We start from the raw sequence: 22,059 nt of genomic DNA on the forward strand, positions 1-22,059 counted from the left end.
TACTGCAAAAACATGCTTCTATCTAAGACACAGCAAAGTTTCATCAAACGGTCTAGACCAGGAACCTCAGCCAGAAATAAATGTCTCTATGGCCACCCTAGGAAAAATGAAGGCCTGACTCTGACAGGCCTTCAGGTGTCCCACAATTCGGCCTACGTGTAGCTGAAGCCCTGTCCCTAATGCTTCTCTTCTTGGGGAGAAAAAAAATTCAATCATCACTACATGTTTAACTGAGTGACATTCTCCAAAGGTGACATTTACGAGATGAACATTAGTGTACGCCATTCTAAAGGTGACTGGGGTACCCATGCAAGCCACATAGCTACAGAGTATTTGTAAAAACAACTCACAGACTTGCATCGGTCATGTGTGCTCCACTTCAGATCATTTTGGCCACAAAACTAAATGATAAAGAACTGAGATTTTGTTTTCACATGACTGAGCAAAATCTCATCACAGCCTTGCCTACCCCACAGATGTGTTTCCACTGGACAGACTCGTGGGGGCTTTTTGTACAGAACTCACACAACAACCTCAGAGACCAGAGCACGGACAACTCACAGACAGTACTGGGCCACAAGCACTAGAATAGAGCACACAATAAACAGAAGAATTAGCATTCTGGGTGGTACTCATCTGGCAGAAAGGTGAACATTTTATGCCCACGAAGCAAAGACCAGTGAGTGTCATTTCACTGAAGGGTGCAAAGGCATGGTGTCTGACGCCACACCCTCTAAAAATGATTCTAAATACTGTGAAAGCAACCTGGGGTGCATATCCCATGCATCTCTCCCCTGTGGGGTGGGCCTCCTCCTTAGACCATAACCCGAAGGCGCCTGAACTGAGCCAGAGACACAGGAGGCCACTCAGCAACGTGGGTGTGAGCCTGACAAGCCCTCTCAGCTAATGTAGGGAATCATTTAAGCTTAGTTCACTTGGTGAGCTCCTGCTCATGTTTGTCAGGCTTGCCATGAGGGATTTAACTTTATGGGCATAATAGTCCCTTAAATTGACTGAAGGGACCTCCTTCATTCCATCTCCAAAGTCACAGCTGCGCATGGCACTCTCCAGTTGCTTCTGGCGCCGATAAAAGTGGGAGAACTTATTGAAGATCAAGGTGATGGGCAGTACCACCACCAGGATACCGGCCAGGATGCAGGCAGAGGCGGTCAGCTTCCCTGCCGTCGTTCCTGGGACCACATCCCCATAGCCCACCGTGGTCATACTGACGGTGGCCCACCACCAGCAGGCAGGGATGGTGGTCAGGCCCTCGTTCTCCTCCTTTTCAATGGTGTAGGCCACTACGGAGAAGATGGAAATCCCCACAGAGAGATAGAGCAAAAGCAGCCCTACTTCTTTGTAGCTGTATTTCAGGGTGGCCCCCAGGGAGCGCAGGCCAGTGGAGTGTCTAGCCAGCTTTAAGATGCGGAAAATCCGCATCAGCCTCAGGACCTGGGCCACCCTGCCCAAGTTGGCCAAGGTAGGTGTGCTCTCCACCACCAGATTCACCACCAGAGTGATGTAAAAGGGGACGATGGACATGAGGTCAATAAGGTTTAGGGCATTCTTGAAAAACTTGAGGAAGTCAGGGGCCACAGCAAACCTGGCCACCAGCTCAAATGTGAACCAGGCGATACCAAAGTGCTCCACAATTTCAAACCTGGGGTCCTCCCCGGGGTTGCCCTGGCTGTCAGGTATCTGGAAGTCCGGCAGGCTATTCAGGCACATGGTGATGATGGACCCCAACACCACCAGGATGGACAAGATGCTGAAGACCCTGCTCAAGACGGAGTAGCCAGGGTTGTCCAGCGCCAGCCACAGCTGCCGGCGGAAGTTGCCCAGAGGCTGCCCATCGAACTTGGAGGCGTCGTTGTAGAACGCCAGGATCTCATCGAAGGAGGACGTGGTGCTCTCCTGGTCGCTCTGCTCGTCCCACTTCTCCTGCTCGGGCTCCACTTTGCGGCCATGGTAGCTGTAGCTACAGCAGGAGTCGATGAAGAACTCGTTTATGCCCCAGTACTCGATCTCCTGACTGAAGGAGAAGACACACAGCTCCGCCATGACGTGAAGCTTGCCAGTGTGGTAGAAATGCAGCACGTAGGGGAAGAGCTCAGGGTTGCGGTCAAAGTAGAACTCACGCTGGACATCGTCGTAGTCATCGCAGAGCTCCAGAATGGCCTCGCGCGAGTGGCAGAGGAGCAGGCGGCCCAGGCGCGTCTCAGGGAAGCGCAGCAGCGTGTGCGAGCGCAGCCGCCTCTTGAAGCCTCCTACGTTGATGCGGATCTCTCCATCTTCGACGTTGGCCTCAGACACGTCCCACAGGCTCTGGCGGGTCATGCTGGAGACGCCCGGCTGCCCGTGCCGCGCGGGGGCGCTACACCTGCAGGCAGAGGAAACCACGTCTTGTGAGCGCGGGGCGCTCGGAGTCCGGGCACCCCACTCTTTTCTCCCCACCCGTCTCTGGCGAGCCCAGTCCTCCCCAGGCGGGTCTCTGGGGGCTGAGGGCACTGGGATGGGGGGAAGGTTCCTTGGGGTTTGGCCCCTTCCCAAGGAAAGGTTTGGGAGGAGAAGGTATATTTTCAGTAGCATGGCCGCGCCTCCACCCCCACCCCGGGGGTCCTGTCGATCGCTTTACGCTGTGGGGGTCGCGCCCCCGCGCCTCTGAGAGCCCAGGGGCGCTGAAAGCTGACCTTGTCCGTAGACGGGCGGAGGAGACGTCCCCGCCCGCTAGCCGCAGACAGGCGGGACTGTACCTGGGATGCGCACGGGCAGGGCTGGGCCGAGGTGGGGGGCGCGCAGCTTAGGGAGGGGGGCGGGGAAATTCACTGCTCGTGTCTGTAAACCCGGGCTCGGAGTAGGGGGCCAGCCTGGCGTCCCCTGCGTCCAGCCCTCAAGACTGGAGTCCCCTCGCCCCCCGCCCCGGGCCTCCCCGCCCGCCTGGCGCGGTGCCCCGGAGCGGCGTGCGCCGCGCCTTAGCCCAGCCGAGCTGCCAGGGCTCGCCCTGCGCGTTCTGGAATCGCTTACCTGCGAGCACGGGGGCCCGCGGCCGAGGCCGGCGGGAAACTTCCCCGACCTGCTTGTTAGCATCGCTGCGGTCGCCGCTGCCGGCTGGCTGTGCGTGTGCGCGCGGGTGCGAGTGTGTGTGCGCCTGTGTGTGCGCCCGGCGGGCGGGCGGGCGGGGTCCGCCAAGCGTCTCCTCCTGTCTCCGGCCGGAGATGCCTCCGCCGCCGGCAGTTGCGGGAGGCTCACAGGTGGCTGCGTGGCCCCGCCGCTCGCAGAGCCCCCCTCTCTCTTCGCTTGCCCTCAGCCCCCGAGAGAGACAACAGCCCGCGCCGCAGGCGCCCGCGGGAGCCGGAGCGGGAGCGGAGCCGGGGCGCCTCGGCTTGGCCCTGCGCTGGGGTGCAGCGCGGTGGTGCTGAACGGACAGCTCCGCGCGCCCCAGCTCCGGGCGCGGCCGCCGCCCCAGACTCCGGAGATGCAGCTGCCGCCGCCTCAGCTTCTCGACTCTCCCCGGCGCGTCACCGCGACCCCTGTGCACTCCCGGCTCGATACAGGGCCGGCACCTTTCCCATCCCTTGGTGACAGCTGTTACTGCCACGCTCCCTCCTCCCAGGGTGCTGGCAGGGGACTGCCTACGGTGACCTTTCCCCACTGGGTGCGGGGCGAGAGCCCAGCTGGGGAAGGAGGGGCGGCTTGCGTGAGTCTGGGGGAAGGGCAGAGCTCGAGGAACCCCGGGTTTCCCCTTTTAGGGACCTGATGAAAAGTTTCCTGAAGCTGGGGGTGGGCGTTGGGGAAAGACCGCGGGAGGGAAGAAAAGGGGCAGGGAAGCCTGAGGTCAGCTCATCTTAGCTTGCCAGGGGCGGGATCTCAGGCCCCACCTCCTGGGAGGGAGTCAAGGAGCTCTTTTGGGGAATTCTGTATGGGGGCGCCCTGTGTGTAGTGTACAGGCCGGTGTGGTGTGCAGGCTTTAGAGGATGGTAGCAAGCTGTGTGTGTGTGTGTGTGTGTGTGTGTGTGTGTGTGTGTGTGTGTGTGTGTGTGTATGTAGTGAGAACAGTAGGACATGTGCAGTGTTGATAAAAATGGAACCTCAGAAGGGTGCGGAGATGTGTACAGTAGGGTCAGAACCGGAGAACCTAGGGCATGGCAGTGTTGTGTGTCACAACGGGTGACTGTGTGCAGTGGGCCGTATACAGCGTAGTATTCAGTGGGACTGTCACAGGGTCTGTGTGTGATAAAACGAGTACTGTGTGCCTGTGGACACAGTGGGGGCTGTGCAGTCATGGGTCCAGTGTAGATGTGCGTCCAGTGTGGATGTGCTCAGTATCTGTGTTCCCATTCCCCAGGAGACTTGTGGCCCAAATCTGAGCTCTTGGTCTTCAAAGATTGTTCCGTAAGTCACTGCCTGTTGGGCCTGAGTTGAGAAATGGACCCACAGTCTCTGGGGAGCCCCCTCCCCTTGGTCTTTCAGCCCCTTTCATAGGCCCCGTTTGCAAAGGCTGAAGCACCTTGTGAGCTTAGCAGGGAGCCAGTGGGCTACAGGTCTTGGTCAGAAGTACTGCGGAAAGCCCATGTGGTGTGGCTCTGGACCCACAGAACAGCCAGCCCAGCCACAGTGGAAAGCACATCCCTTCTGTATGTGGGCCTGACAGTGCTGTCCCATCTAGACAGGTGCTCTGTGAAGCGCCAGTGCTTTGGGGCTCCCTGCATGGCCTGGGGAAACCCCTTGATCTGGCTTTATGTGGGGTTCCTGAATCCAAGCCCAGCATCACTTACAGGAGACTCCCTGTGCCGCCTCGCTGGCCTCCGGCTGCACGTGTGGGGGGTGTGTACAGGTGTGTTGCCCGCTGAGAGGGCACCACAGCCATGTCCCTGCAGGATCTGCAAGTGCAGGGGATTCCAGGGAGACAGGCACGTGGGGGAGAGGAGAAAAGGGTGGTGAAGGCTCCATGAGCTTCCTTTCTCTTGTGTCTGTTGCTTTTAGAGAGAGGGGTGTGTGTGTGTGTGTGTGTGTGTGTGTGTGTGTGTGTGTGTGTGACAGAGAAGGGGAGAGAGAGAGAGAGAGAGAGTCTGGTATTTGCCATCTTTGTCTCCACCTCTGTTTCTGTCCAGGTCTGCGTTTGGAGTATGCACGCCTCATCCCCTATCTAGGTCTGTTGGCTCCATCTTTTGAAGTCTGTGACTCCCTCCACACTTGACTGGGTTACAGCCTGGAGGCCTCTGGGTCTCCTTTACCTCCATGGGAGTGCTGCTGAGAGTGTGCCAGCCCTTGCTGAGGGTGTGTGTGTGTGTGTGTGTGTTTTAAGTACATGTGCGATCACTGTGTTGCTGCCTCTTTCATTCTTCCCCCACCCCCCACCTTGGGGGCAGCGGTGGCTATGAGATCTCCCTGTTGCAGGTGTCCTTCACAGCAGCACCTGTGGCTTTGTGTGCCCTGGGGCTCCCTCTAGCCCTTCAAGCCCATCCTCACTGGGTGCTGCCTGGCTTCTGGCCACCCCAAAGATCACAGCCCCCCCGTGTGCTTTGCCACCACACGTCTGTGTGGCTTCCACTCCATGGCCACCATTCCCAGCCATTCCCATTCCCTTGGCCTCACTACTGACTCTCCCTGGTTTAGCTTAGGGTATAAATCACCTTCTCTTGCCCAATTAGGAGGTCCTCCGCTCCCTGCGGAAATGCTTGGGTTTGGTAACTCTGGGGTTCTCCTCCCTCCCCTGCTTTATTTATCTGCCTGCCTCCTTCTGTTCCTGTCTGTTTTTGTTCTTGCTCATTCCTTCTTTCTTTGTGGTCATGAAAGATTTCACTCCATGGGCCCATGAAGAGAGAGACCCTTCTGCCTTCTGTTTCTCTTTGTTTCTCCCACAGGCATGACCACCCTAACTGTGCTTTGCCCAAGCCCATTGGGCTTTCATTCATCTTGATTCTGCACCCTGCTCTCCCCCTGCCCCCCTCCCCCTTCCTCCTTTCCATTCCCCTTCCCTTCCTCCCTCTCCGCCACTCTCTTGTCTGCTTCCACAGCCCACAGAGCTGTGCCAACATGCCCCCAGCTACTCGGCAGCCTTGTGTTCATACCTGCCCTTTGTTAGCTTTGCCTGCAGTCAAGGGCAAGCCCCCACGCCCACCTTTCCTTGAAGGGAAAATGAACTTAGAGGCTGCAAAGAGAAGCCCAAGTTTGGGGCATCTCAGTTATTTCTTGGAAAGGCTGAGGCAGGAACTCTGACTGTCTGACAGATGCCTTTGCCGAGGGTTAAGTGTATGTGACAGGCAGATCCACTTGTTTATTTCCCAGCCACCGCGCTGAAGAGAAATGGAGCCGTCTCCCTCCTTCTGTACCAGGGAAGCTGGCTGTGTTTATGGTTTATTTAGAGGTCTGAGCCCTGATCTTAAAATACAGCCGCCTGCTCCAGGCACACATCAAGGCCTGCCTCTGGGCTGGCCTGCCGGGGAGATCCTGAAGGGGCAGAGGGGTGGTGGGAGAGGCACCCTGGGAAGGGGGACAAAGGGACCCCCAGGCAGTGGCCCAGATCCCTGCACCTGGGTGACTATTATCTCTGCCTCCCCTGCCAGCACGGATCTCTCTGTTGAGCCCACACATCTCCGAGTCGGCTTTTTTCTCTGACAGGCGAGGGGGCTGCTCAGGCGGCTTGGCTGAGGAAGCTGGGCTGCCTGACCTACATTCCCCACTGCAGAGGAGCTGAGCGCTCATCCTCTCCCGGGGGTGCCTGCCATCCCACTGGAACAGACCATGTCCATCCTGCTCCCTACCAGCCACCCTTCCCGTCACAGCCGGTGTCTCTTAAAGACACAAACCAGGTCATGTCTTTCCTTCCTGAAAACCTTTCAGGGGCTCCCTATCAAACTGAGAACAAAAGCCACTTCCTTACCACAGTCACAAGACCCCCCATGGTGCACCCCTGCCCAGCTCACAGACTTCATCCCCTTGGTCTTTCCTCTATGCTGTAGCCACATGTCCCTTTGGTCCATCCACAGGGCCTTTGCACCTACTATTCTCTCTGCTTGTCACAGGCAGCTTGACACAGGAGGTTTTCTGTCGCTCAGGTCTTGCATTAAATGTCACCTCCTCGAAGAGGCCCAACTGCCCAATTGAAACAGGATCCTGCAGTCAGTTTCTATCGTTTCTTACACAGAACTTATATTAAATTGTTATGGAATATGTGATTGAATGATGAATGAACGAGGCTCCAACTCCTATGTTAATGTTGTTCTGAGCTAGCCTGAGTCTTGGCCCCACCTCCTCTTCTTTTGATGGATCAAGAAGGCAGCTGGGAAAGGAGGAGCTGCTATGCCTGGGACTATGGCTTGGGGAGCCCAGACTCTGGGGTGCTCTCCCAAGTAATTGGTGAGACAAATGGGTCTCATCCCTAGCTGCACATCAGAATCACTCGGGAGTTTTAAAACAGCCAATGGCTCCCAGATGCCTTGGGGCTCACCCCAGACCAGTTAAATCAGAATCCCTGGTGTAGGGCCAGGGAATCAGTGTTTTCTTAAAGCCCCTGAAATGACGGCCATGTGGAACCCGGGTTGAGAGCTGGAGCAGCGTATCTTCGGGGGCTTGCACACAGAACCGCGTGCCTCAGTGCAGCTCCCCGGTCAGCACCAAGGGCTGGGGGCTGTGTCTTACTCAGCTTTGGAAACACCCACACCCACCCCAACTCTAAAGTCAGTGCCTGCCTAGAGGGGGTCCCTGTAAATGCTGGTATACGTGTGCCTCTCAGAATCACTTAAAGATCATTTGTGATTAGGAATAGTCAGGATTTCCTCTTCACCTTGTGGGGGATCCGTTCCTGAGCCCTTATGATGCTCACAGGGGTAATGGGGACTGAGAGCACAGGAGCCGGCAGGCCTGTCTGGGTGGATTTACAGTGGAAAAGGCGCAGAGAAGCTGCTAGGGGAGGAGGCAGGCGGAGGAGCAGGGGGAGGCAGGAGAGGGGGGCGTGTCCTGAGCTGGGCCTTGGGCCTGAGGCTTGGGAAGGAGGGCATGGAGGAGAGGAAGATGGAGACTGGTGTGGGAGATAGAGAGAAAAATTGAGGAACAAAGGGTTTTAAGTTTTGCTGCATTCCGAATGCAATTCTTCATTAAGTGTTTTCTCAAGAGGCGATGGTAAATATTTATATCGCTTTTGCATCGTTTCTTGTGGCGGGACTGAATAGATTATATGAGAGTCTTTGCCTAGGCCCTTTGGCTCTATTGCCAGAAGTCACCCTCCTCTCCTCCTGTAGCCTCTTGTCTCTAAGCACCCCTGGAGGTCAACAGGGAGGGAAAGTTGTTTCGGAAGGGCTCTTCTCCGAGTCCCTTAGTAAAAAGAGATGCCCAGATGTCCCACGGCTGGCAGGCCCAGGAGGTGGGGCCTGGAGGTCCTGCCTTCTGCACTTCTGCTCCAGGTGCCTTCTTCTTGGGCGGCTTCCCTATGAGTCCTGCCGGGAACAGCATCATGGGGCCCTTCCCTGATTTCCCAGAATGTCCTGCGAAGAGGGTGGAATAACTAAGATAAATTGTATTAAATTTAGACTTAAGGTCACCACAAGGGAGATTACTCAGAGGACAACATGACACCCAGCTAGGGGTCCTCCCAGTTTCACCTTCACCTGCCTTTCGGGCTCTGGCTGTCTCTCCTCCAGGCCTTCCTGAGAGCCCATGGGTGCAGTCTGAGCCCCAGAGACCCCGGAGATCCTCTCCCTCTGCCTCAGATATGTCATTTCTGTTGTCCCTCCTCTCCTGACCCTTCTCTGGGTGCCTGTCAGCTGAACTAAAGCCCCGAGTTCTCACCCTGGCCCTAATCTCTGGGCTTATGGACATGCTGGATCAGGACAGCTCACCCTGAGGCCCTCGCTTGTGTTCAGGGAGTGGCTGTATCTCAGCCCAGCAGGTGCCTGATGAAGAAGAAGGTGGTGGAGAAAATGAGGCTGAGCCTGACAGTGCGGGTGGCAGGGGAAGCCCATTGAGTGCATGGCTGTGAACGTCCCTAACTCACAAGGTTATTGTGAGAATAAAAGACGTATTAAAGAATGGTAGCAAGGTCTGGCACATAGCAAAAGCTTCAAATGTTAACCATGACTAGTACCAATGACTGAGGGCTTGTGATGAGATCTGCCCTGTGCTAGGCTCTCTGCTTGCCTCCTGCCCTCACTCGGGTACCATTATTAACCTCATTTTACTAGTGCCCAGCAAGTAGGGTGTGTAGACTCAAACATGGCTCTCTGGCCCCGAAATCTGTCCTCTTAACCATCTCAAGTAGGTGCAGAATGAATTAAGGTAGGCTAATTGCTATTACAAATAACCCCTAGATCCCTAACTTGATAAAAGGATCATTTCTCTCTCCTCTCGTAGTCCAGCTGGGTGTCTGGGAGCAGCTTTCCACATCGTGATTGCAGGACCCAGCCTCCTTCCACTCAGAGCTCTGCCAGCTTCCAGGGCTTTGGAACCCTTCCTTGGGATCCTCTGCATCAAGATGGCCAATGAGGCAAGAGAACGTGGAGGATGGCACGAGATGTTGTCAGGGCCAGATCTCGAAGTGGCAGACTTCACTTCTGCCCACATTCCTGTGGTAGAACTTAATCACATGGCCCCGTGAAACTGGAAAGGAAGAGGAGGTTGCAGGAAGAAGAGAAATTGGGGAGACCAGCATTCACTGTTGCCAATGAGTGTTTAGAAGCCAGCAGACATCCTGTGTCCGTTTCTCCCAAGACAGGAAGAGAGAGCAAGGGAAAAGGCCCCCTTGCTGCGTACCGTGAGGCGGCTGAGGGGCTCCCAGCGGGAAGGGCTTTGCTTCAGGACGCAGGCCCGGGGCGCCCTGTCTCTCGACGAGTCCTGAGCTGGCCCTGAGGAATGGTTTTGCCTCAGATAAGACTTTGTTTCCCTTTTTTTCAGAACTTTTCCATACCACACATTTGAAGAAAGGTGTCGGTCCTGGTTCTTGGTTAGAAGCAGCAGACAACTAGGCAGAAGAAGTAATAAAAGGTATTAGGTAGGTCATGAACTTGCCAGGTGAGAAACCAGACTTGGAAGCTGCAGAGGCTAAAAGCCCACTCCTTTCCTCCTCCTTTGATCTCCACTCCTTCCCTAGGTGGGGAACTTGGGAGAAATTTCTCAGGGAAAGATTCCCTTTCTGCCCTGGTCTGCTTACCCTTAATCATGTCCAACTCTCTACCCTGGGACACATTCCCCGCTCCCCAAACTTCCTTCAGCTCAGAGATGCTCACAGTTGCCGCTACCAGGCCCTCCCTCTTCTGGGAAAGTGACACTCACCCAACTACCCATCTATCGCCCATCGATTGATCCGTCCGTCCACCCACTTCTCCATCCCACACCTGGACGCCTCTGTCGCTCCTGTTTCTATGGTTACCCAGGGCCTGAGTTTGCTTTGGGTTTGCCGAAAGAGTCTCCATCCTCGGCTGTTCCCAAAACAGCCTTACTGCTGGACTCAAATCCTGAATGGCTTGTAGGGTCCCACCCTTCTTACAGGTCTCCCTGCCTGCAGATCTCCTGTTGCTTGCACATCGGTCCATCAAGGTGATCAGCTTCCTGGATTTAAAATAAAAGCTTTCTAGTATTTGAACAGAGAGGTGGTCTGGAAGTACAATGTCTGGGAGGCTGCCACAGGAAACCAAGTGGAATAATAATAATAATAATAATAATAATAATAATAATAATAATAGCTAACATTTACTGGGCACTCACTATAATCCAGGCACTGTTCTAAGGATTTCATGTCCATGAACTAAGTTAATCCTTAAAACAACCCTGTGGGATACATTTCACGATTATCTGAGAGGAAACAGACACAGAAATATTGAGTAACAGGTTCAAGGTTATAGAGCTAACCAACAACAGAGCTGGGATTCACAGCAAGACAGTCTGACTGTAGAGATTTGTTCTTACACACTGTATGCATGACCTCTCTACAGCCACTCCTTCCCACTCTGGGATTCTGGAAGCTTCCCTGATTCATTTTTGCAAGATAGGAAATAGGTTTCTGAACACCTCCCCAGCACTCAGCTCTGCACTGGGGATGACAAATGCCCATATGTGAGAACGCCCCTTTCCACTCTTGACCCACTTGACTTGCTTTCAGTTGCTCAGAAGCCTGGGTGGGCCACAGCTGTTCTCAGAAGGAGCTCTCTGACCCTTCCCGCCCTGAGCTGGTTTGTCTGTGGGCTCTAGAGGTTTCCTCAGGTCAGAGCCAAGCTGCAGCTTGTCCTCAGAGGCCTTCAGGAGGGTGGGAAGAAGCAATCCCATCCGAGAAATGCAGCTGAGGGAAGACACAAGATGTTCCCCACGAGTGACAAAAAACCAATTCACACTCTTTCCTGCAGCCAAAAAATTAAGCTAATTTTTCACTTCTCTGCTTACGTGCAACTCAACTAAACATAGACATCTAAGAATGCAAACAATGACTAGATTTTCTTAATTTAGGGCAGTTTTAATTAAATCTTGCTAAGATGACAGAGGGTCTGGATATTTTTATCATGGTAGGAAGCAATGTGATTGGGAATAGGTGGGGAACACGATGCTAGGAATGCCTCCTTCCTTGGCCATTTCCCACCCCAGACTGACCTCCGCAGCCTGCCCCATTAAGCACATCTCCTGGGAAAAGTTGCAGTCCTGTTGGGATTCTTGTTTCCTTTGCTCTTGTTTTTATTCATGGAAACTAGCTTCTTTACACTGCACTCTTTCTAACTAACTGGAGTTGAAAAATCCAAGTGACTTAGCAAAAAAAAAAAAAAAAGTTTAAATTACAGAATTATTTTTGAGAAAAAATTTGGACTTTTCACAAGTTCCGAGCATAAATATTAAGAAAACAAATCAAAAGTTTCAAAGGTAGAGTCTTCTAGTTCATACTACTCACCCACATCCAGTTCTCCTCTCCCTTGGGCATATGGAAGGATGACATTTCCCCATCCTCTCCAAGTTTGAGGGAGCCATGTGATTTGTTTTAGCCAATGAGTTGTGTCTGGAGGTAATATATCATATGTGGGGCAGAGCATTTGATGGCCAGTGTGAGAGTCTGCAGTGATTTCTTCCCCTGCTGTGAGAGTACATATTGCAGTGATGGTGCCACAAGATCAAAGCAGCCTGGATCCTTGAGCTACCCCATGGAGCACAGCTGCCCTGGATCTGAAGCCAACTTTGTGTGTTTGTGAGATACATTTAGTTGGCTCTGTCACTGAGCTTGGAGGAGAGTTGGTTGTTTCCCACAAGAGTCTCCTCTATCTTGATTAATACAACAAATAATGCTTTTCTAATAATCGTTGTATAACAGCACCACATTATTTTAATTATTTTATATTAGATTATTTTGGAACTTCAAAAATCATCGGGCTTGTTTAGTCTAGAGCAGGATGAAGTTTACTTTTGTCGTATCAGAGTAAGATGCCTGGAGAACATATTTAACTTATTTAAACAAAACTTATGTGTCAACAGGGGGCTTTTAAATTTCCCGAAATTTCAGGGTAAGGCTAAAAGCAGCCCTTCAAAATAAACGTAGTCAGAATGAGAGGTAAACTCATTTCTCAGGGAATAATGGGTGTGGGCAAGTTCACGAGTGAAAACATTGATTTATAGAAGGGGACAGGAAGTGAGTAGTTGGGAAATACTGAGGTGAGAAGATGTCTGAAGAAGAATTTTAAGATTTTCTGTGTGATGTGCTGCCCCAACAAGAAAATCCCTGTTAAGATATATTAGGTAAGGTAATCCCAACCAGTATAATAAATACATGTATTATGTTTCAAACATGATAGACATTTACTTCTTATTCACATAACGTCTAAAATATTCGTTCTAACTGGTGGGCAGTTCTCCTCCAAGTGGTGATTCAGGGAATTGGCCTCCTTCCCATAGTCAGCACAACCTTCCAACGTTGCAGGGCTCATCCACATTCAGCCAGGAGAAGGCAAAGGAGGATGAAGACGGATCTGGGATGTTTCTAAAGCCTAGACCAAGAGGTGCACTGGTATTTCATTGGTCAGAACCCAGTCACATGAACACTTCTAATTGCAAGGGAGGCTGGGAAATGTTTTCTGGCTGTACCGTGAGGAGGCTGGGGAATCAGGCTTGTGAAGACCTGACCAGTTTATGTCACGAAAGGGCTTCATTCTTTCAAAGCTGGATTTGAGTATGCTTTTAGAATGTAACCCCATGTAGAAAGACCCACAAGTGGACCAAACTTCGTGCAAGTTATATTTGGGGGTCCTGAGCAGGTCCTAAATCACAATTTTATGCTCTTTAGATTAAAATAATAATCACAGACCTGAGCCAGATATATACCTTTTGGGATTACCAAATTTTTGGAATTACAATGCACAAGTGTAGGTGAATCAAGTACAAGCACTAATAGCATGGGAAAGCCTGAAACAGTGGAACCTACTTGGACATTAAAATCACAATTTTAAAGAAGCGTTTATACCACACAGAGAATTAAATAAATGCAGGGCCACGTGAATTGGCCAAATGGAAGATGCCTCCAAGAACTCTCTCTTGAGATTGCAAACTGGACAGTAGCATTGAATCCAATCCTCATAGACACCCAACTGTTGTAAGACATAAGAGACTCTTATGCAAGGAGTGAGGAAGTTAATGCTAAACAGAGACTAGTTCAAAGTTGTTGCCCTGCTGTAGCTGGAGCCAGCTCCCCTGTAGCATGACCGCTACTGTGAGGCTTGCAATCAGGTTGGCTTTGAACTGTTTATGCAAACTGACTGCTACTAGAAACATAAGAAGCACACAAAAAGTTCTATGCAAGGAACCCGAGAAGAGGACTTTGAGTTGTGTTAGCCGTTCTTGGAAGGTTTCAAGGATGGCGAGCCCTGGAGGCAGAGAAAAGACCTTGTTAGATGAAGTACCAAACAGCAGAGGTCGTTTGCAGCTCTCAAGCCCCCAGGGAATCTGATTTAGTGGCCAGCCACTTCACTGCCCGCATGCAGGTAAAGGGTAGAGTGGAGGGAAGCTAGGATTGATGTATTGAGTTCATAATTAGGACTCTACCACTAGCACAAGTGTTTTCCTATGCTGCAGTAGGAGGAACTGCTATAGCAAGTCACCCCAAGGGAGCCATAGAAGCTGGCTTGGATAATGAGAAGCACTTGGATCAATCCTTGTGGGAGAAAGATCAGCAACTTTTAGCAAAAGTGGCTGAGCAATTTGAGATCTGATCTTAAACTTGGAGAGACTTCCTGAATTCCCTCTGTTGATATGCCTCATTGAGCCCGAGTAACAAAGAAAGGCAATATGGCACTTTCTGGGAGCAAGATGGCATAATGGAATTCAAACTAGGGCAGTCAGGATAATTTGGGGGACGAGTGTGCCTCAACCTGAGAAGCAAGGATGGATGGGAGAGCAGCTTCCCTCATCCCATCCAAGAGACACCCAGATCCAGCTCAGGACTTAGGTTGAAGAGAGTACCCCTGAATTTGCTCCCAGAGGGGTATGTTGGTCACATAGAAGCCATTTCTCAGACTCTAGCATGAGTGAGACAGTGTCATCCTTAGGCTACCCTGAACATTGGAATAAGGGACATATGTGTGTTTTATTTGTGGCAAGAAACAACATCTAAGATTGTATCTCTGAGGAAATATGGTCTGTGGGGACTGCCAAGGAGTGGTGAGTCTGGTGGAAGAGGCTGGGTGGGTGGGCTCAGATGTTAGTGATGCAATAAGTAGTGAGGGGGGCATACTGCAGGGGGGGAAGGCCAACCACCTTAAATCCCTGTGTCTCCAAACTGCCGGGAAAGAGAAGAACAGGGAATGTAGGTTGAATGAGGAGATAAGTTGAATGTGGAGAGAGGACATATTGGTCACAAGTTCATATGACATTTTGACTGTGACTGTGTACTTCTGAAAGGAAGTTATGCGGTTGATTTGTTGGCTCTGGAAAAGCTGAAGGATTTTATTGCATTGCCTTCAGAGGGAGTGGAGCATTAGTTGGTGGCTTCTCATAAGTATTGCAGCTAGAATAGTGCAAAATCCTTGTGCTGCCTCGTTTAGAAAATCCGTCCCCAGGTCTCCATTATTCCTCAAAGATTTAAAAGTTGAATGTTTATTTCTTTTGACTGTGAAAGACCAGAAAGAGCCATGAGGGTACTCAAATTTATGTGGGTTACATGTAAACCTGGATGAGGATGAATGAAAATAAGCCTCATCTAAGTAGTAAAACCAATTGGCCAAACTTTTTGGGAAGGTGATGGTGGATACTTCGTTAGTATGTAATTCATTGTAATAATGATATGCCATCATAAAGACTATACTGCTGGAAAGTTTGCTACCCATCGTAGGACCTTCAGATGTACCAAACTCTTATTGATCTGAGGGTAAACGACAGCATGAGAAGAGCCATTTAGAATCTGTTCTCCACCTTTTTTCTTCCTCCTGTGCCCATTCCATTTATGTGTGGCTTTGCCCTGGTAAACATGTAAATATAGGTGTATACATAGAGAAGGAACTTATTGGAGGTAAGGTAAGATGTAAGAGAAATGGTAGAAAAGAACATATCATGTGTCATATCATAGACACATTTAATATTATTAATTCAATTATACATTGTCAGCAGAGAGAGAGGTTAATATAAATGGTGCAGGTGCTTCTATCAACCATATCATTGAATGAGCAACAATTCGATTGTTTATTTATTTATATATTCACTCATTCATACCTGTATACCTAATTCTCAAAAAAAAAAAAAAAAGAAAGAAAGAAAGAAAAGAAAAGAAAAGAAAAGAAGAGCATTTGAAATAGCCAAAATGTGTCCTATCTCAGATCTCTTTCCTTCATTTATTTGACAAACACTTGCTAAGTAAGGCTCCGGAGCAATATAGACCAGTAAAGTAGTAAAGGGCAATAAGACCACATTGTAAATGAGGTCCACATGTTAGGGACACCTGGGGGATCCCTGATCTAAAAAGCAATCTCTATCTCTCCATCCCATTATTTGTAGAGCAACGTGGAGATGAGAGGACAAGGCTCACGTGTCTCCACATGTGTTTTCACGAGAGAGGGAGGCAGATCCTCAGCGTTTCAGCCACTCCTTGGCCTGTGCACCCTCCCAGCTCTGACTTGTACAGAGTTTGAGTCAGAGAGAGCCTTCTAAGATCTTCCAATGCCATTTTAGCCAGCTGGTTTTTTAATGCAATAACCACCAAGATATTCCATTATTCTCTAGATCAGTGGTTTTTAATTTATCCCCTTTTCTAACAGCCCAGATTAGAAATAATGTGGAAAAACTTAGGAAACACAATTGCAGAGAAAATGAGATGGCCTTCTATCCCAACAAAATCTGATTGCTGGGCCTCTGACTTGGGTCAGTTCTTTCCTTCTGGATGTGTAGCTCTCTCTGGCCAAGAAAGGGACCAATGAGGGAGTTTGAGAGACACAGGCTTGCCCTCCATCACCCAGCCTGGCCTAGAAGGCATTTGGCAGAGAAGGTGTGGGGCATTGTCCCGAGCTTGAAGACAGCTGCGGATGAGTCAGAAGGGACTTCAGGCCAGTACAAGGCCCCAGAGCCATGCTAACCATATTTTTTAAGCCTTAAAATTGAAACACATGGTTTGACACGTGAGTTACAACAGGACAGAAAATCTGGAATTAGAAAATTCACATTGTAGGGTGACACAGCAGAGTCCGAAGCAAGATTAGGAGGTTTGCTGTTGGTTGACCTGATGGTCCATATGTCAAACTCTGAGCACGTATTTACATGAAGTGACATGCACAGGGCCTCTGTGGGCTGGAGAGCATGGCACGAAGGGGGGCAGTTGCCTTGGGAAGGAAGAGAGAGAGACTGAAGGATGCAGGGAATGGCAGTCATGGGCCCCTGGTTGTCATGCCCCCCCAGGCAGAGAGGGGGCTTAAAAAGAAAACCAACGGGGCTGTTTTCATGAGGAAGTTGAGGACAGTCTGGGTGCAAGCCAAACTGATTTGGGGCTCACCCACAAAACATGAGAGATGCTGTTTTTCTCACTAGTGTGGAGCCCAGCACTGCTCTTGCATCTCGTGGGAGGGTAACTCTAGATGCCCCAAGAGATGGTCCCTCCCTCTTACCCAAAATAGCATTCTCCCCTGGGCGCCATTAGCGTGGATTCCCGGAAAGCTTCAGCTGCACGAATGAGCACATGGGGCTTAGTAGACAATTTAGGAATGAGAGGTCCAGAGTGAGAAAATAAGGCAGGTAGAGGAATTCTAGGTCGTCGATGTTTGTGAGGCTTGCAGAAGGCTAGCCACATTATAGAAAAAAGTAGACCATGGAACAGGGGACATTTTCTTCCAAACTCAAAATTGGGTCAGATAGTAGGAGACATATTTGGATAACAGGATAAAGGATCAAAATTTGGGACTGGTCTGGAAAAATTGCCAAAGCAGTATCAGATTAACGTGATTGAAAGTTTCATTTGATTACCTCCCTACACTCTGGTTACATGCCCTTATGTATCCAGAGTATTGTCTCAGCAGAAAGGAGACCCACAGTCAACTCTATAAAATCAGAAGGAGCATTGCCTACCAGCCCCTGGCTTGGGATTTGTGTGTGTGTGTGTGTGCGCGTGTGAAAGAGGCTGTGTCAGTGAGACCTATTTAGAATACAAATGATTGCTTAAACTCTCTTAAAGGCTTTAAGAATATATTTTAATCATTGAATCTTCCCCTAAGCCCAGCAGAGTTATTCATGAATAAATTGTTGTGCCTTTGAGTCAACAGGAATTGGGCAGACTTACTGAATTAATGGACCTTTCTCCTCTTCTGGTCCTTTCCATGGCTATGGCAATGTGCATTTCCACCAGCTTTGTGAAATGCAGATAGAGTATAATTTTCCCTAAATTGATCTGTTCTACATCATTGAATTTAAGCTATTTGCATTTTTATGCCAGAATCAAATTTAGCTTATTATTAGTGTTGTGGAAAATAATTATAATCCTTTAATTGTCATGGCACTTGACAATTTAAAAAAATATTCACAAATACTATTTAATTCCATCCTCACTATAACACAGAGGACTAAGCAGAGTAGGAATTCTCAAATGTACCTCCAACTCCAAACTGCTCCTCTTTTCCAGATGGTAAATTGAAGTCCTTAAAGGTTAGGTGACTTGCCCACAGCCACAAGGCTATAAACTGTGGAAGCAGGACTAGCACCCAGAGGGAGTGGCTCGGTCAGTCCTGAGTTCTGGTCTCATCAGGCCCTGTCCTCGAAGTCCATCAGGGGGCTTTGATCACCCTTGCCTTGCAGGCTCCCTGTGGGTGTTGTACGCACAGGTGCCAGCACAGCGCCTGACATAAGGTGAGTGCTTCATTGTATCCTTTCTCCTTCAATCTCCAAGGGATTGCAGGTGCCATTTGGAGGCCCTGCATGCACCAGAGCTGAGATGGGAGGGCATAAAATTGTCCTCGCAACCAGCCTGGAGGCTAAGGGGCCAGCAGTCACACCACACACACATGCGCACACACACATACACATGCGCAGGTATGGCCTCCTCTTCCAAGCTGGACTCCAGGGCTGGAACCAACCTTTGCCATCATGGGTCCAACCCCCTTCTTTTTCAGACAGGGAGTTCCACACTGAATTCTGGATTAAGCTAACCAAGAGAGGTGTTTTCATTCATTGCGGCAGGACAACTATATACACCATGTCTTATTGACCTCCTCAGGAGTCAGAGGTCCCCCACCTCTGTTGTAGGGAGGAATTGCCTTCAGGTGCAATAACAGAAGACCCAGCTGGAGCTTTTTTCACAAATAACCTTCAGGCAGCTGTCTGGAGGCCCTCGTTCACTGCTCACTGGGGCTGGCTTTTTTTTTTTTTAATAATAATTTTTAATTATGTTAGTCACCATATAGTACAGCCTTAATTTTTGATGTAGTGTTCCATGATTCATTATTCTGAGCCATTGTCTCGGTCTTTTCCTCAGGCTGTTACCTGAGGGTCTCAAGAGGAATGCTGCCCTTCCCAGCCTGTGTCTGCATATCCACTGGGAGGAAGAAGGAAAGAGAATGGGACGCGGCTAACAAGCTAACAAACTTCGCCTTCATCTCACTGGCCTATGCTGTGGGTCCAATGGAGGGCTGCTTAGCTGGCAGGAGCCCACTCGCCTGTGCTCGCAGCAGGCCAGAGGGATGCCTGACCAGCCCTGACCCTCTCCCCAGGGGCAGCTGTCAACCAATTAATAACTGAAAGGAACTGGTAAATCAATACCCCGGCTCCTTCGCCCCTGTGAGTGCGTGGTGGGGGGTAATTCCAAGACATCTGTTCTGTACCATGTCCAGCGCGCTCAGTGGGATTAAGCTTCCATCTGGCCCACTTGCTTAATATCGCATCTCTCTTTGGCCCCTTTCCTTCCCTACTCTGGCCTGCTGATGCCTTCTGGTGCTGCCTCCCAATTAAACTACTTGCACTAGTCATTCTCTTCTGGTCTGTTTTGGTGGGGGAAAGCTAACCAAGGTGATGGGGAACTCCACAATCAGGTTAAGCAAATTGTGCAGTGTTGCCAGTTAATATGTAGGCGCCCAGGTTCAAATCTAGAGCTGAGGAATTTAAAGCCCGACTTCTTAACTCCTCCCTTGAACCGTGAGTGTCTGACAGCCCCTGGCGTCAAAGGGGGAACTGCAGCAAGACAGGGCTCACCTTCAAGTAGGGGACTGTGTATGGGGGGGGGGAAGCTTTTGGCTGCCGTCTGCTTCCCTCAAGGGTCAGCAGCTGTGGGAACAGCTGGGGGACAGGCTGATAGCTCAGTTTTGAGTTCTCCTTCACCATTAGCTCAAGGCCATGAAAGCTGTCAAAGAAAGGTCACGACCTCCCTGGAGGCTCTCCTCCTCTTCTGAGGCTTCAGTGCACACAGCCGCGTGAGGTCTCCTCCTGCAGCCTCCCACCCAGGGTCCCTCTGGATGGGAGAGAGCAGATGCTGGGCTCCTGGGGCTCTGCTTGGGAAATGTGCTCATCAGGGAAGGTTTATGGAGAACATGCTGCGTGTTCCTTCCCTGGGAAGAGCAAATCCCACCTGGCAGCGTCTCTTCTAGGGCTGAAGGAGGAGGCACAAACTCCCCGCGGGGCATGTCCTCTTCACCCAGCGGGCCGTACACAGATGCAGCCTTCACGACTCAGGACGCACAGCGCTGGAGTTGGGGGGGGGCGTGTGGAGAGGACACATGCTGAGCTCAGTGGAGGCCGCCCCCAGACTCAGGAGAGCGGGGCCCTCTTAATCCAGCAGAGAGGCAGAGGGGGCTCCCATCTGGCTCTGCCCTGCCCCTCCCACCCGGCACGGACCTTTTCCTCTTCTCAGAGACCCAGCCCCATTAGGCAGATGCGCCAGACCCCAGGGAGTTCTGAACACTTCGGCGGCTTTCTGAAAGAGGGGACGGGAGTTGGTCAGGGCGTTAGGTCTGGCTTGAGTTATGCAGGGCTGGCATAGGCCCTCCCCAGGGGTAGGCAGGTTTGGAAATAGGATTCAGGAGCCTCTGATTCAGTGGAAAGAGCACAGGCTTCAGGGTTAGGTGGGCCTGGGCTCCCACCCCAGCTCTGCCTCTCACCAAGGTAATGAGCCTGCACGTCGGGGTTGTGGTAAAGATCGGACAACGCCACATTCGTGCAGCTGTGAAGTACATACCAGGTGCTGAATATATGGTAAAGCTATTGTTAATGCTAATGATGTCTGGGGAAGGCAGAACAAGAAGGAAAGTGTGATTCCATTTGTGTTGTGTTGTACTGATAGGTTTATTGAAAGATTAATAATAATTGTTTCTGGGTAATGGGATTGAGGGGCAATTTTTACTTTCCTTTATTTATCTCTGTGTTCCTTGAATATTTTTACAATGCATGTTCACATAAAAAATTGCCCATCTATAACCTCAGTGGGTTCCAGTAAAGGTTGGATTCTTGATGTACTTGAATATGAAATTTTTGGATTAGGGGTGTGGGGCAAGCTGAAATCCTCTTCATAGCAGGAGCAAGATTTGGGGTCCCTGAGCAACCTGAGGATCAGGCGAGAGGGGAGGAGGCTGGGGGGGCAGGGGCAAGAGGCAGCTCGTTCACAGAAGTCCATGTGGTCCACAGCATGTATCTAAATTTTCTATGAAGTCTCCGTGCTCAGTGGGGAGTCTGCTTGAAGATTCTCTCCCTCTGCCCTTCCCCCGAATTGCATGCTTTCTCTCTCTCTCAAATGAAGAGGTAAATCTTTTAATGTGGGGTAGGACAGAGGCAGCATCTGGGGACACATGACTCACAGTGAGCAACCCATTCAGTTCCTCCAGAATCAGGAGAAATTTTGGGAAGCCTCTCGAGCTCCCTGGGGCACAGAGTTGCTCAGGCTCCAGCCAGTCGTCCTGGTTCGCTATTGCTGCGTAACAAAGCATCACGCACTTGGTAGTATAAAGCCACAACAATCATTTATTATCTGCTCTCATAGTTCACGGGGTTGAGTGGGCTCAGCAGGGTGGTTCTTGTTTGGAGTCCCTCCTGGGGTTACGTTCAGATGGCGTTGCCGAGGGAGTCATGCCAAAGCCTTCCCCACTTGTGCGAATGGCGCCTGGGCTAGAGACGCTCACGCAGCTGGGGCTCCTCAAGGATTTCTCTCATCTCCACGTAGTCTCTCCACATGGCATCTCCAGCTGGGCATCTTCAGGGGGCTGGGACTTCTGATACGGCCCTTCATGGCTCCGAAGGCATGTATGCTGAGAGAGAGAGAAGAAGGTGGAGGCTGTTCTGCCTTTCTGACCCAGCTTTGGGAGTCTCTACTATATTCTACTAGAACATTCAAAAGGCCCACCCAGACTCCAGGGGTGATGACTTGGGCTCCATTTCTTGATGGAGGAATCACAAAGTTTTGGGATGGGCATGTGGGATTGAAAATATTGTCATGGCCATTTTGGGAAAATACGATCTGCCACAAAACATTTGATAGATTTTGAGGAGCGTGGCGGTCCCCAGCTGATATCTGAGTTACAATCAGGAAAAAACAAAACTACTTTCTTTTTTTCTTTTGTTTAAAGGCAAAATATTAACAGAGTAGACTTCAACTCGAATCGAAGATTATTTAGAACATGGATGATGAATAGGGACTTTTAGTGTAGCAGG

At 50.6% G+C, this 22,059-nt stretch overlaps 1 protein-coding gene across 1 annotated transcript; it reads right to left on the minus strand.

Moving 5' to 3' along the window:
• Window positions 1–842: 842 nt before the first annotated feature.
• On the minus strand, window positions 843–2,373 carry KCNS2 (potassium voltage-gated channel modifier subfamily S member 2). Its single transcript, XM_045805879.2, has one exon. It carries the CDS (start codon window positions 2,335–2,337, stop codon window positions 904–906), a length of 1,434 nt encoding a protein of 477 aa, XP_045661835.1. The 5' UTR covers window positions 2,338–2,373; the 3' UTR covers window positions 843–903.
• Window positions 2,374–22,059: the final 19,686 nt, after the last annotated feature.

The sequence above is a fragment of the Ursus americanus genome, chromosome 9, assembly GCF_024610735.1.
Source record: "Ursus americanus isolate L20-20 chromosome 9, mUrsAme1.1.p, whole genome shotgun sequence".
Classification (NCBI taxonomy): Eukaryota; Metazoa; Chordata; class Mammalia; order Carnivora; family Ursidae; genus Ursus; species Ursus americanus.